General features: G+C 43.1%; 2 protein-coding genes across 3 annotated transcripts; both read left to right on the top strand.

Annotated features, from left to right (window-relative positions):
- The first annotated feature begins 5,089 nt into the window (after window positions 1-5,089).
- LOC311115712 (uncharacterized protein) lies at window positions 5,090-8,116 on the top strand. Of its 2 annotated transcripts, none has more exons than XM_084190861.1 (3): window positions 5,090-5,233; window positions 5,540-5,677; window positions 6,216-8,110. In XM_084190861.1, the coding sequence occupies exons 2-3, from the start codon at window positions 5,574-5,576 to the stop codon at window positions 6,643-6,645; spliced, it is 534 nt and encodes a 177-aa protein (XP_084046987.1). In that variant the 5' UTR covers window positions 5,090-5,233; window positions 5,540-5,573; the 3' UTR covers window positions 6,646-8,110. The 2 variants fall into 2 exon arrangements, with proteins under 2 accessions (XP_084046987.1, XP_084046988.1); XM_084190862.1 differs by having other exon boundaries at window positions 5,196-5,233; window positions 5,564-5,677; window positions 6,216-8,116.
- A 71-nt stretch (window positions 8,117-8,187) lies between these two features.
- LOC311115714 (DELTA-stichotoxin-Hcr4a-like) lies at window positions 8,188-10,800 on the top strand. The gene is made up of 3 exons (XM_084190864.1): window positions 8,188-8,383; window positions 9,182-9,318; window positions 9,411-10,800. Exons 2-3 carry the CDS (start codon window positions 9,215-9,217, stop codon window positions 9,856-9,858), a joined length of 552 nt encoding a protein of 183 aa, XP_084046990.1. The 5' UTR covers window positions 8,188-8,383; window positions 9,182-9,214; the 3' UTR covers window positions 9,859-10,800.
- The last annotated feature ends 3,547 nt before the right edge of the window (window positions 10,801-14,347 follow it).

Genomic DNA, 14,347 nt, shown 5'->3' with positions numbered 1-14,347 from the left:
CCGTGTGCCCCCCCCAAAAAAGTTTTTGGGGTTGCCTCTCGTCCGTCCGACGATGACACTGCTGACGCCGCTGCTCCTCTCTCGCCAGGGCCTTAATCCTAGCCCATGGCCCTTTGCCCCCGAGCATGTCCTCCCAGGACCACGATTTGCCCACCTGGGCCATCGCCAACCTCTCCATCTCCTTTCCCGGCACTTCCTCCCATGTCCAGTCTGCCTGCTCCTGGACACGCTGCTTGGTCCTTGTATGGTGGGTTCTTCTGTCACGATCGTCGTTAAGAGAGGAGGACCAAGGCGCAGCGTGATGAACGAACATGTTTATTTATCATTAGCGATAAACACGGACAGTAAACAAAAACAACAAACGACTCGTAACGTCCTAGGTAACATAGACCAACACGGAACAAGAACCCACAAACACAAAGGGAAAAACAGACAGTTTAAATATGGCTCCCAATCAGAGACAACCAGCCACAGCTGACACTCGTTGCCTCTGATTGGGAGTCACTCAGGCCAACATAGAAATAAACAAACTAGAAAGAACACACCCTGGCTCAACATATAGAGTCCCAGAGCCAGGGTGTTACAGTCGTTGTAAACTTTCATTCATAGGCTAGGTTGTAACAACTTCATGATGGGTATAGGACAAATTCGACTATCACGTAGGAGCCTAAACCTATCGATGTTACATTGAACTGGGTGAATGGAATATGAATGACAGTCATCCAATATGCTGTAATAAAAATAAGGCCATGCTCATTAAAAAAAAATAATTGTCCTCCCTCATCATAAACAGCACTGACCGCGACTGATATGGGTATAATGTGTATATTTAAGTTGTGTATACAGGGCACATTTGTAAAAGAGACCTAGGTCTCAATATGTCTTCCCTGTTAAAATAAAGGTTAAATACAATAAATAAACGCATGTCAAGGACAAACTTACCTAAAACCCATCCCAAACCATAATCTTTGGGAGGCAAACACAAAACTGACTTTGGACTTGTTGATCATCCTACACCATTGTACACCAACCAGTTTCAGTTGAAGCTGCAGAATTGATAGAAAAGGGAAATGCCTGGCAGTTGTACGAAGCTAGTCTGACATTCCAGATATACAGTCGTGGTCAAAAGTTTTGAGAATGACACAAGTATTGGTCTTCACAAAGTTCGCTGCTTCAGTGTTATGAGATATTTTTGTCAGATGTTACTATGGTATACTGAAATATAATTACAAGTATTCCATAAGTGTCAAAGGCTTTTATTGACAATTACATTAAGTTGATGCAAAGAGTCAATATTTGCAGTGTTGACCCTTCTTTTTCAAGACCTCTGCAATCTGCCCTGGCATGCTGTCAATTAACTTCTGGGCCACATCCTGACTGATGGCAGCCGATTCTTGCATAATCAATGCTTGGAGTTTGTCAGAATTTGTGGGTTTTTGTTTGTCCACCCGCCTCTTGAGGATCGACCACAAGTTCTCAATGGGATTAAGGTCTGGGGAGTTTCCTGGCCATGGACCCAAAATGTCAATGTTTTGTTCCCCAAGCCACTTAGTTATCACTTTTGCCTTATGGCAAGGTGCTCCATCATGCTGGAAAAGGCATTGGTCGTCACCAAACTGTTCTTGGATGGTTGGGAGAAGTTGCTCTCTGAGGATGTGTTGGTACCATTCTTTATTCATGGCTGTGTTCTTAGGCAAAATTGTGAGTGAGCCCACTCCCTTGGCTGAGAAGCAACCCCACACATGAATGGTCTCAGGATGCTTTACTGTTGGCATGACACAGGACTGATGGTAGCGCTCACCTTGTCTTCTCCGGACAAGGTGTTTTCCGGATGCCCCAAACAATCAGAAAGGGGATTCATCAGAGAAAATGACTTTACCCCAGTCCTCAGCAGTCCAATCCCTGTACCTTTTGCAGAATATCAGTCTGTCCCTGATGTTTTTCCTGGAGAGAAGTGGCTTCTTTGCTGCCCTTCTTGACACCAGGCCATCCTCCAAAAGTATTTGCCTCATTGTGTGTGCAGATGCACTCACACCTGCCTGCTGCCATTCCTGAGCAAGCTCTGCACTGGTGGTGCCCCGATCCCGCAGATGAATCAACTTTAGGAGACGGTCCTGGCGCTTGCTGGACTTTCTTGAGTGCCCTGACGCCTTCTTCACAACAATTGAACCTCTCTCCTTGAAGTTCTTGATGATCCGATAAATGGTTGATTTAGGTGCAATCTTACTAGCAGCAATATCCTTGCCTGTGAAGCCCTTTTTGTGCAAAGCAATGATGACGGCACGTGTTTCCTTGCAGGTAACCATGGTTAACAGAGGAATAACAATGATTTCAAGCAACACCCTCCTTTTAAAGCTTCCAGTCTGTTATTCTAACTCAATCAGAATGACAGAGTGATCTCCAGCCTTGTCCTCGTCAACACTCTCACCTGTGTTAACGAGAGAATCACTGACATGATGGCAGCTGGTCCTTTTGTGGCAGGGCTGAAATGCAGTGGAAATGTTTTTTGGGGATTAAGTTCATTTTCATGGCAAAGAGGGACTTTGCAATTAATTGCAATTCATCTGATCACTCTTCATGACATTCTGGAGTATATGCAAATTGCCATCATCAAAACTGAGGCAGCAGACTTTGTGAAAGTTAGTATTTGTGTCATTCTCAAAACTTTTGACCACGACTGTACTATAGATGGCTGTGACTGCTAGTATCAGTCTTGGATATGGTGCATCAGGGATGGGGAAAGATCCAAGTTTGGCAAAGACAGCAAACGATTTCAGAAAGCCAGCGGACAGTGAGTCAGTAGTCTGAGTGCTGCAGTCACTCTCTCTGTCTCCCTCTCTCTCTGTCTCCTTCTCTCTCTGTCTGCCTCTCTCTCTGTCTCCTTCTCTCTCTGTCTCCCTCTCTCTCTGTCTGCCTCTCTCTCTGTCTGCCTCTCTCTCTCTCTCTCTCTGTCTCCCTCTCTCTCTGTCTGCCTCTCTCTCTGTCTGCCTCTCTCTCTGTCTGCCTCTCTCTCTCTCTCTCTTTCTGACTCCTTCTCTCTCTGTCTCCCTCTCTCTCTGTCTCCTTCTCTCTCTGTCTGCCTCTCTCTCTGTCTGCCTCTCTCTCTCTCTCTCTCTCTCTCTCTCTCTCTCTGTCTGCCTCTCTCTCTGTCTCCCTCTCTCTCAATTGTGTAGAACATTCCAGAGCAATTTGCCATCAACCAAGCAGACCATGTGATTGTCTTTCATCAAAGATTGATATACAGTAGGTGTGTTAGGTCAATAAGAAATGGTTCTATTTACAGAACAATGATATTCCAGCAACTTTGAGCTTCTATGCATGAGTAATAATAATGTAATATGCAGTTCTTCAGTCACCCTAGCGACAAAGATAAAAGACAATCAGGACATACACTGTAACAATTACTGTGACTATTGACTTTTCACTGCATCTTGTCGAATGTCTATTGTGTCTTCAGCTCTCATCCGGTTGTGGTTTTAGTTTTAGGTGTGTGAGTTTAAAGAGGTATTTGAATGTAAATTGTATGACTAATATGATTAGGTTGAGAATTTTTGATTAACATATCCCACTTACACAAACACAATCACCAAGATGTGTTTAACGATCTGACTCATTCATACAGAAAGATAAATAATGCCTTGTTCTAGTCCTTATGGCTGAAGGTTGCTGTGTGTCCTGTGTCCACAGCAGTGGAGGCTGCTGAGGGGAGGACGGCTCATAATAATGTCTGGAATGGAGAGAATGGAATGGCATCAACACCTGGAAACCATGTGTTTGATGTATTTGATACCATTCCACTAATTCCGCTCCACGAGCCCATCCTCCCCAATTAATGTGCCACCAACCTTGGGCTCCCGAGTGGCGCAGCGGTCTAAGGCACTGCATCTCAGTGCTTGAGGCGTCACTACAGACCCCCTGGTTCGATTCCAGGCTGTATCACAACCGGCCGTGATTGGGAGTCCCATAGGGCAGCGCACAATTGGCCCAGCGTCGTCCGGGTTTGGCTGGTGTAGGCCATCATTGTAAATAAGAATTTGTTCTTAACTGACTTGCCTAGTTAAATAAAGGTTAAATTAAAAAAATTAAAAAATCTAAACATGTTATTGGTATTGACCATAACATGAAATTCAGAGGAAATGTTCACAGTACTGTATAAAATCTGTGCAGAAATAAATGTTCATTTCTGATATAAAGGTCAAAGTTGTTGGTGTGGTTTATTGTCAAGTTACAACACAGAAGCAGCAGTGCATTTCTAAAAGCATTGTGACCTCCGTAAAACAAGTTCTATTTGGCTGACCATTCAAACTGTAAGTGCATGTTTGGCGCCATCTGGTGAAGTCTGAAATCTGGCAGCACTAATACAGACCAAAGGGCTCTGGTCAAAAGTAGTGCACTATATAGGGAATAGGCTGCCATTTGGGATGCATCCTTAGATAATTACATGGGTTTCCAAAGCACACATTTGTAGCTCTTTTTCATTCAGTTGTCATTCCCAGCCACCAATAACCTGCAGATGTTTAGGACATCCAGTATCCACTGAGTTTCTTAATTGATGCTGAGTAATTATTGCCCATCTCAGTTTTTACATTAAAAGAAGGGTGTGTTTCTTTTTCCATTGAAAAGTGTGAGTGAGGTTTGTGAAGCTGGGGTGTGTCAAAGGATGTGTCACAATGCATTGTAGGGTGGTACCTGGCTGTGAGGAATGTGTTACAGGTCAGTACATAAACAGGTGCAGAACCCACAACTTTCCCAGACCTGCAGTGATCGCAGCAACAATGTTTCATTTGTTCTCCCTCATCATGTCAGAACACAACATACAGTACTACAGAATGTGCTATGAGTATTGTAGAGCTGGCTGTATGGATAGCATTTGTTACAACAATCTCATTGGCACAAATCCCTTACTATTTTTTCTATCTAAAATATCTTCTCCCATAGTATTGTATGTAATAGAACTAACAGCAGCCAGTATAACACCAGCAAATACAGGAAAAGTCCAAACTATTACATTGGAATGCAGTATTTCCTGTTCTTCACTCCTTCCTTGGCTCGTTCAAAGGTTTGCCTCATTTTCTATGGGTTCCGTGCCACACCTGGGTTTGTGCACGAACAAGCAAAAGTGTAATTAGAGTAGGCGTGACTTCAGCCAATTCCTCCTCTCCTCTACGAGTCTGTGGAAACAGGAATCTACTCTCCACTGCCTGACACAGCTGAAGTTTTCTGAACTTAGAAGGTGAATATCTTTACATTGTCTTCATCATAATTAACATCTTCTGCCTGCTAGAATATTTAGCGTGTGATGCATTGGGATCAGGACTGTTTGTTTGCTACCTTGCCTAGACTTTTAGAAACGTGCATCTGCCTGCAAACTCTCGAGGTTCGAGGTTGAAGGGAAGATTAAAGAGATTTTAAATGAATGTTATTTTGTTTCTGTTGGCAAAGCTACTCTCAAAGCTACTCTCAAAGCTACTCTTCAGCTGTCATTATCTTTACACTCCAGACTTACTCTGTTTCCACTCATCTAAATGCCACTATACAGGTTTTTTCCCTGTAACTCCCTCAGACCAGCCAAGATGCCAGAGAACGCAGAGGCCGTTTCAGCCACTCTAACCACCAACAGGAACTGTACTATAGAGATCACCAATGTCACCACCGGGTACTGTCTCATCAACCCCAAGTATGTTGGCATTCAATACTCTAATCTCCTTACATTACATACAGTATACCACTATGGAAATTAAATTACATAACTAAATAGCAAACCAGCTGACCATCCCCAGATTGTTATTTGTCTGTTACTTTTCGGTGGAATTTCTCAGAGTAAATATATTTTATGGCAGGCATCTCTTGGATGGGTGGTTTTCATGTGTAAGGTGGCTTTGAACACATCCACCTATCCATCATGAAGTGACACAATGTGGCTCATTGCACATTGCATGCTGGTTCACTCTGTGTTGCTTACGAATCCATAGCAGCACTCACACTCCATCCATCAGCACAGAGTGGCTGGACAGAAAGAAAGGAAGAATGAAATGACTAAAAGTAGAGGGACAGTGATCGTAAAAGTTATACAAGTTTAAAAGTGTATTTTCACATGACTTTAAGTCCATTTGAAAGGTTTTGCATTTTGAATAAATGACCATCTTCAGCAACATGAATGTTCAGATAATTAATTAGAACCTTAATGACACCCCTTCCCCATTACTACCCCCCAGGGTGTATATGTCCAGTGGCTACTGCTACCATCCACCCCAGCCCACAGTCCGCACCACCAAGACAGAGGTGTGCTCCTTCACCAAGGATGACGACACAGCCACAGGCGCAGTGGGGGTCCTGACCTACGACCTTTTCCACATGCAGAGCCGTGTGTGCTCAGAACGCATGGCCATCATGTTCTCCGTGCCCTATGACTACAACTTCTACAAGAACTGGCTGGGGGTGGGCGTCTTCGAGGTGGCACGCGCCTGCGACAAGCAACTGTACAACCACATGTACAATGAGAAGGACTTCAGCAAGTTTGCCCGATCAGAGGCCCGTGGGTCAGGGGTGGAGTACAAGGCCCAACACGTAGACCTGAGGGCCACCATGTCCAATGTTGGGAAGTCCATCATTAAGGTGGAGCTCTATGATAAAATGGGGCACTAATAAGGGAAAACAAGCCATTTTACTAACTCACAGCAGGGAAAGAGTTTATATTGATACATAACCATGTACTAAATATAATAATGAATGAATCAACCAACTGAGGTGGTTTATGTTATCCAATTAATGAACTTTATCAACTGGAAGATATTGCTGTCTAATTGTTCACAACACTCGATTCAGTGTATTTTTCTGCACCTGTACATGTTTGTTTTATTAAAACATTTAACAATGAATTGGTGTAAGATGTTTTGGTGATAACCTTTAACATGTACTTACACACTAACTCACCCGATCTACTGTAACAGTTTCATGTATCATTAATAATTACCATTAAGAATAAATGGTTATACATTGTATTCAGTTTCCTAGAACTGTCAGTTTTTAATGAATCATAATGAGACTTTACACTGGCCATAATACAATAATCCCATGTGATTCAGTGACTATTGGCTCAGATTCTATCATTATTCTTTCAGGATTTATATGGTTCTTGGTCTCTTGCCTTGTCCTACGTCCTGTAGAACTGCACCATATAAGACATGACCGTAGCTTTAGAGGAGCATGTATTTACTTGTTCACCCTATTCAGTGCCTCTGTTGCACAATGCCATTGCAACGAATTATCCAATTCCTCCAAGTCAGTCAATCATCCAGTCACACATAATCTATCATGAGAAACTGAGTATACTGCAGAGTGACTACTCCCTGCTTACATAATGAACCTTTATCTACCAGGAACCATCTATTGTTCTGGTCTTCTAGCTCCAACCCAGATTAGGGTGTGGTAGGGACTCGTTCCCCCAGAGCTAGACAAAATAATGTTGGCTATAAGACATTATACTGTACTTTAATATGAGCCCCAATATGTAATGGTGGTAGTGTGTGCCACATGGTACAGTGAGGGAAAAAAGTATTTGATCCCCTGCTGATTTTGTACGTTTGCAAAACAATTGGTAACACACTACGCCGTGAAGGACTGAAATCCTGCAGCGCCCGCAAGGGCATTGAAAATGGGTAGTGGATGGCTATTCCAGCATGACAATGACCCAAAACAAACGGCCAAGGGAACAAAGGAGTGGCTCAAGAAGAAGCTCATTAAGGTCCTGGAGTGGCCTAGCCAGTCTCCAGACCTTAATCCCATAGAAATTCTGTGGAGGGAGCTGAAGGTTCGAGTTGCCAAACGTCAGCCTCGAAACCTTAATGACTTGGAGAAGATCTGGAAAGAGGAGTGGAACAGAAAATCTCCTGAGATGCGTGCAAACCTGGTGGCCAACTACAAGAAACGTCTGACCTCTGTGATTGCCAACAAGGGTTTTGCCACCAAGTACTAAGTCATGTTTTGCTGAGGGGTCAAATACTTATTTCCCTCATTAAAATGCAAATCAATTTATAACATTTTTGACATGCGTTTTTCTGGATTTATTTGTTGTTATTCTGTCTCTCACTGTTCAAATAAACCTACCATTACAATTATAGACTGATCATGTCTTTGTCAGTGGGCAAACGTACAAAATCAGCAGGGGATCAAATACTTTTTTCCCTCACTGTACCTGTGTGTGTGGGAGGAGGGTGTTTTTGTGTGTGGTGGTTGTGTGGTTGGTGGGAGGGTTTACTGAGGGTGTTGGACAGAGTAGTGAAACTTGTTCCTGGTTTTTGAAAAAAAAGGTCCCTCCTTTCAGGTGCGTTTCACTAAACTAAACTCTAGAGCTGAGAGAACACGCTTCAGAAGTCTTTTACGGGTAAGATATTAGTCCTTTTCATGACAACTATGAGTATTACTGGAATAAGTATAATTAGAGGTTATGTAGATATTGTAAGGGTGACAGTATTCCACCTACATTTGTTCCCTTTCCATGATCATTTTTAACAAAAATCTTATTTCCATTTGGTTCTCCCCCGCTAACCATTGGTATGAAGACAATTTATAGATTCATTATTTGGCATATGTGAATCTATTTGTGCAGTTTACATGTGAGACGTCCATTTGATTTGTATCCGTTTCCCTGCAAATGAAAGTGGAGATGATTTTCTCCAGGTTTCCCCTCTCTAAACTGGTTATTGCACAGTTACTTAGTGATGTAATTAAAGAGCCAGGCTTCCTAATGAGCTGAGCAGAGTGAGCAGCCATTCTGTAATTGTTGAGAATTGCCTTGAAATCTTCCTCACTACACACAGGCTCTCAGGCTTTTCTTACATCTGCCATTCTAAACTGGCTGTTTAATACCTGTGCGTGTCGTGTGTCATGAGGCAAACGGCCAACAGAGAAGATTAAATTACTGTTGAAATGTGAAAATAATGTTCTCTACTGTATTTGATTCTGAGAAAAACCTCTTGACAATGAGCAGGGCATGTTGTAACAAAGAGTTAAGGTTTTCAGAGGGACACTTACAGTAACTGTATTCTACAGTACATTTTTGGACAGAATTGGATCAGATATCAATACAGATCCTCTTGGCATTCCAGGGGGTCAACCCCAAATGTACTGCTACACAGCAGTCTGACTGAAAGGCTTAACCCTGCTAGTCTCTGTATTGTAGAAATAAAGAAGTACATATCAGAACCACTCCAAAATGGCAGAGTCAGCCGAGGCCGTGGTAGCTAACCTGAGCAGCAAGAGGAATGTCACCATTGAGATCACCAATCTCACAAACAACTACTGTCTCATAAACCCAAAGTGAGTACACACTTTACCAAACTATTGTTATTGTCACACTGTACATTCAAGGAAATGTTGAAAGTATCATGTTGTGTGTGTGTTCTCACTAGGGTATTCCTGGAGAGTGGGGATACCTACAACCCTCCCCAGCCCACAGTGCGGCCCCTAAAGACCAATATCTGCACATTCAGCAAATCAAGCGCCAAGGCAACGGGCAGCGTTGGCGTTCTGACCTATGACCTCTTTGAGAGGTCCCGGAACGACTACATCGAGACAGTGGCCCTCATGTTCGCTGTGCCCTGGGACTACAACATCTACAAGAACTGGTTCGCTGTGGGCATCTTCAACAAGGGCCGAGCCTGTGATGAGTCACTGTATAAAGAGATGTACTATGAAAAAAACCAGAAAGGTTTCATTAGAGAGGAAGCCAATGGCTCAGGGATCAACTATGAAGGGAACCACCTGGACATCAAGGTCACCATGTCCCCCATGGGCAGGGCCATCATGAAGGTGGAGGTGTGGGACAAGCTGTTCACTCCCAACCAGCAGGCCTACTAAGGGGAACCTCCAGCCTCCACCCTCTTCACCAGCACTACAGTATACCTCTGTTGTGTTGTACCTCTGTGCCAAAACCAATCCATCCACCATTAGATATTACTACCCTGCTATACTGCTACTGTCTGTCTGTATGCATGATTTAACCCATGTTTTGTTGCTGAAATGTCTGAATTTCAAGACATTACCTTTCAGTAAATCTGCTTAAGATCACAGTTTAGTTTGTTTATGAATCCAGGCAGAAGCGATATCTTCTATTTTCTGTAGAAGTCACTGTTCTCTTCATCTCTCAGTACCATCCTCTTTCAACTGGCATCTTCTCTAGAAATGTAAATCAAAATGACTCACCAGAGGACGAGGGTGCATAGCTTACTTAACAACATATAGCCAGGAGCTGTCTCTGTCTGTATCTACTTATGGCAATAATAGTCTATGGAATAAATGTTGTTGTTTTGCTAAAGCTATTTGTGTATGATGAGTTTCTCTCTATTGATTGAGCCAGGAAAAATTATGCAACATTGTCCCTGAAGGAAAATTATACAGGCTTTTAATGGATACAGTATGTAAGGCCAAAATACATTTTTCATCAAATAATTTTTTCCTATATATTTTTTATGCTTCAAGGGGTCTTAAAATTCCAAATCAAATAGCTAAATGATCCTTGGTATGACCTTCTCAAAACAATTCAATATACTGTAGCTTAGTAGACCCCCTTGGCTTAGACAGGGCTTAGTCTGTAGAGGGTACCTGTGATCACCTAAACTATAGTGTATCTGTAACAAGATGCGTGATTCACAGGGTTGTAGTGAGTCAATGGCCATGGCTGGTGCACCCTATTCCACCACACTGTGTTTTCCTAAAATGTTTCAAGGCATAATGCACAGTTTGCATTATACTCACCCTTGATAAGCACAACCATGTCAATATTAAACTTCTATTGAAAGCAAATGTAGCATTTCAAAGTCTCTTCAGAGGAACTGTAAGGCTGTGCCTGTCATCGCACAGAGAGCTTCAAGGGCCTGACGGAGGAGATGACAGCCAGTGAATAGGAAGTCTCTTCCCCACTAACAGCTATCATTCACTAAATACCAACACAGAGAAGAAACCATTATCACTTCTACTTACAGTCTAATTCTATTTCCCTAGCCCTATAGGCAGAGGCATGGGTATTTCTTGAAATGCTATCAGACGATCAACAATACTGCACCAGCCCCACAATGGGAGTGACTTACACACACACACACACATAGAGTACACACTTATTATGGTAATAGTACTGCTACGATTATAATGATGCAATGTGAAAATAAGGGTACTGCTAAGAGAGAAAACTGCATAAGCTCTTAAATCACATCCCAGGCAGAAGTTATTGCGTTTCTAACAGCAATTCCATTTACAATTCCAACTCTGTTTCGCCCGCGCAGTAGATTAATTATGCTTTAGCTGCATTAACTGGTTACTGCCACACAAAAAGGCCCTGATCGAAGGTTTCTCTTGCCGCTGTAGCATTTACATAGTATAGAAGCATAAATTAGCTCTATTTAGGCTCAATCTCAGAAGCATTGTTGAGGGGTGCATTGAAACAGCGACAGGCACAGCCGCCTATAACAGATGGGGCCACTCGGCGCGCTAAGCAGGGATTTTTGTCTGTTACATCTTTGAAAGAGGATCAACTCCCTCACTCTTTTCACACTCTCCCTCTTTCAATCTCCCCCGTGTATTCACTCATACACCTGCATATACATGCTTTCATGTATTGTGTTGTATGTGATTGTGTTTTGTGTGGGTGCGTGCGTACGTGCCTGCATTTGTGTGTGTGTGTGTGCATGCGTGCGTGAATGGACTCATAGAATAGTAAGCTTGGCATTTAGTATATTTCCTCAAAAACAGCCAAAGCACAACAACATATACAAAGCCATATATGTACTTGAACTGTTTTATTTGAAGAGAATCAGTTGATTAGAGCTGAACATTCTCCTGTATCTGGTGTTAAACAGTGTTGTGATAAGAGTCTGCCACCTCTTCTGTGGTTGTAGAGGAGGTGGAGCTCACAACCTCTCCATCCACCAGCTCCTCTATTACTGTCACTTTAACGAGCTGGAACTGAAATGAGAGAGAGAGAGAGAGAGAGAGAGAGAGAGAGAGAGAGAGAGAGAGAGAGAGAGAGAGAGAGAGAGAGAGAATTGTGGTCCTCTGACAGACACCAGACATTTGATGAGACAGTGTCAACTACAAATGTAATATGCTGTTAATTTCTATTTGCTGTTCACACCTGTGTGTACTTCATATCATTCTTATTAATCTGGGTAATAAAAGTGTGTTGATTCAATATGGGAGTTCCCAAACAGAATGATCAAAAGAGATCAAATTCGAGTTTGGTCACACCGAGTTTGGTTAGGCTTACTCCTGTGTTGGTTACTGCATACCTACAGAAACAAAAGAACACAATCAGAAGTGATTCAAGTGAATAATACTGACAAAATAATGCACCTTCATCTGCTAAAACATTCACTGGTCTGAACTAATGTTACCAATTTGTTGTGTTATCCTAGTGCTCTGTCTTTATCTGCTTTCAAAGACTGCCACCTAGAGGCTGCCCAAGGGAATGACTCACACTGTTCTACAACAGAACATATTCACACATTAGGGAGCATTTATCTAACTAATACTGGGCACAATATATAGAGGTACATCTAACATGATGGTTAGCTGCCATTGAACAAAAGGAGAAAAGTTCAGAAAAATCCCAAATGTCAGCACAATGAACCAAAATCTCATGATAACATATTTCAAAGGACACAATATCCTCAAGACAGCCTTCATCAGAGAGGAGGAGGACTGATGTCATACTGAGAGTCAAAGGGTCAGAGTTGAGAGGTCAGCTCACCCAATGTCTCCTCCCTTCAGCAGCCTGTGGTCTTGATGTCCAGCAGGGCCTGGTACTCCTGGGAGCTGCGCTCTGTGTCTGCCCTGATCTGGGTCAGCTGGCTCTCCAGACCTGTCACTGACGCCTGCAGGCTCATCATCATAGCTCCGTAGCAAGCCTCCATCTCCGCAAGGTTCCCCTCCATAGAGCCTTCTACAAGGGTAGGGCCACAGACACACAGTGAGAACTGAGCTGAACTTATTTTTGGTTAAGTCTGACTTGGACACTTTGTTTCTGGAGGTCATTTTCCATTTTTATTTTCCAAATAAATGTATGTTCAATCCCTACAGCAGATAAGTAAGGAGCAAGGGTTGTGATGTCTTTAGCTTAAGTGATCCTTGGAACTGTAAAAATAATTTGTGGCTTGTCACATTGGATAGTTTTTTGGGGGGGACGAAACGTAAAAGTTTTGAAACTCTTTAGGCCTATTTGTTCTGAGTAACATGATGCATGTTGTAATAGTAAATCATAGGGTCCAAACTGAGAGTCTTATAATGTGATAGGTAAATGAGAAACTAAAGTGCTTCTATCCAAGAAGTTCTAAGTCTGCCGTGCTGGGTGTGCCACTTTACCATGGAGTGGGGAGACTGCAGCTCCAGTCCCAGGCCTCTGGCGGTGGACTGGGGAGACTGCAGCTCCAGTCCCAGGTCTCTGGCGGTGGACTGGGGAGACTGCAGCTCCAGTCCCAGGTCTCTGGCGGTGGACTGGGGAGACTGCAGCTCCAGTCCCAGGTCTCTGGCGGTGGACTGGGGAGACTGCAGCTCCAGTCCCAGGTCTCTGGCGGTGGACTGGGGAGACTGCAGCTCCAGTCCCAGGTCTCTGGCGGTGGACTGGCCGCTCTTCAGCTCTACACTGGTGGTCTGCACCACTTTAGCCTGAGGGGACCAACACACACAGGTCAAAATAATTAACTCATTAATAAATATTTAATCAGTATAAGACATATATAAAATATATTATATGAAAACATAATAATCAATAGTAAAGAAAAAAATGAAAGCCCACAGAAGTATTTATTATTGAGCATCAATACTGTTATTTCTTGAATAGAGAAAATAATCTTGAAATGTTATGTATTCAGGTCCCTGTAGTCATACACTATTATTGCGTCCCAAATGGCACCCTATTCCCTACATAGTGCACTACTTTTTACCAGAGCTTTATGGGCCCTGGTCAAAAGTAGTGCACCATATAGAAATAGGGTGCAATTTGGGACATCATCTATGTCTGTGTGTTTGTCCCCTTCCCTTGTTCTTGAACCAGGCCTCGGTCTCTCTACGTCTCTTTGCCACCATGCCCTCGTACTGCTCTCTGATCTCAGTGATGACAGCATTCAAGTCCTGGGCCGGGGCGGCGTCCACCTCCACCTGCACCTGACCACTCATCGGGGCACTGAACGATATGGTCTCCTAGGAAACAACATCAACAACAACGTTACAGTAGTATCAGCATTTTGATTGGTCCAAAATGGCACTCTTTTCCTTAAAGTACACTACTTTCGACTAGAGCCCTGGGCTGTTTTGATGGGCCCTGGTCAAAAGTAGTGCACTATATAGGGAATAGGGT

This window comes from Coregonus lavaretus, assembly GCF_964263955.1.
Source record: "Coregonus lavaretus genome assembly, contig: HAP1_SCAFFOLD_1282, whole genome shotgun sequence".
Classification (NCBI taxonomy): Eukaryota; Metazoa; Chordata; class Actinopteri; order Salmoniformes; family Salmonidae; genus Coregonus; species Coregonus lavaretus.
Note: the sequence above shows the minus strand (reverse complement) of the source record. Positions and strands in the feature narration are given on the sequence as shown.

What these genes read in the sequence shown, in the direction of transcription:
- LOC311115712 (XM_084190862.1), top strand. Translation starts at nt 5,574, where the DNA reads ATGCCAGAGAACGCAGAGGCCGTTTCAGCCACTCTAACCACCAACAGG. An exon ending in TACTGTCTCATCAACCCCAA is followed by an intron (nt 5,678 to 6,215) that starts GTATGTTGGCAT and finishes ACTACCCCCCAG; the next exon opens with GGTGTATATGTCCAGTGGCT.
- LOC311115714 (XM_084190864.1), top strand. Translation starts at nt 9,215, where the DNA reads ATGGCAGAGTCAGCCGAGGCCGTGGTAGCTAACCTGAGCAGCAAGAGG. An exon ending in TACTGTCTCATAAACCCAAA is followed by an intron (nt 9,319 to 9,410) that starts GTGAGTACACAC and finishes TGTTCTCACTAG; the next exon opens with GGTATTCCTGGAGAGTGGGG.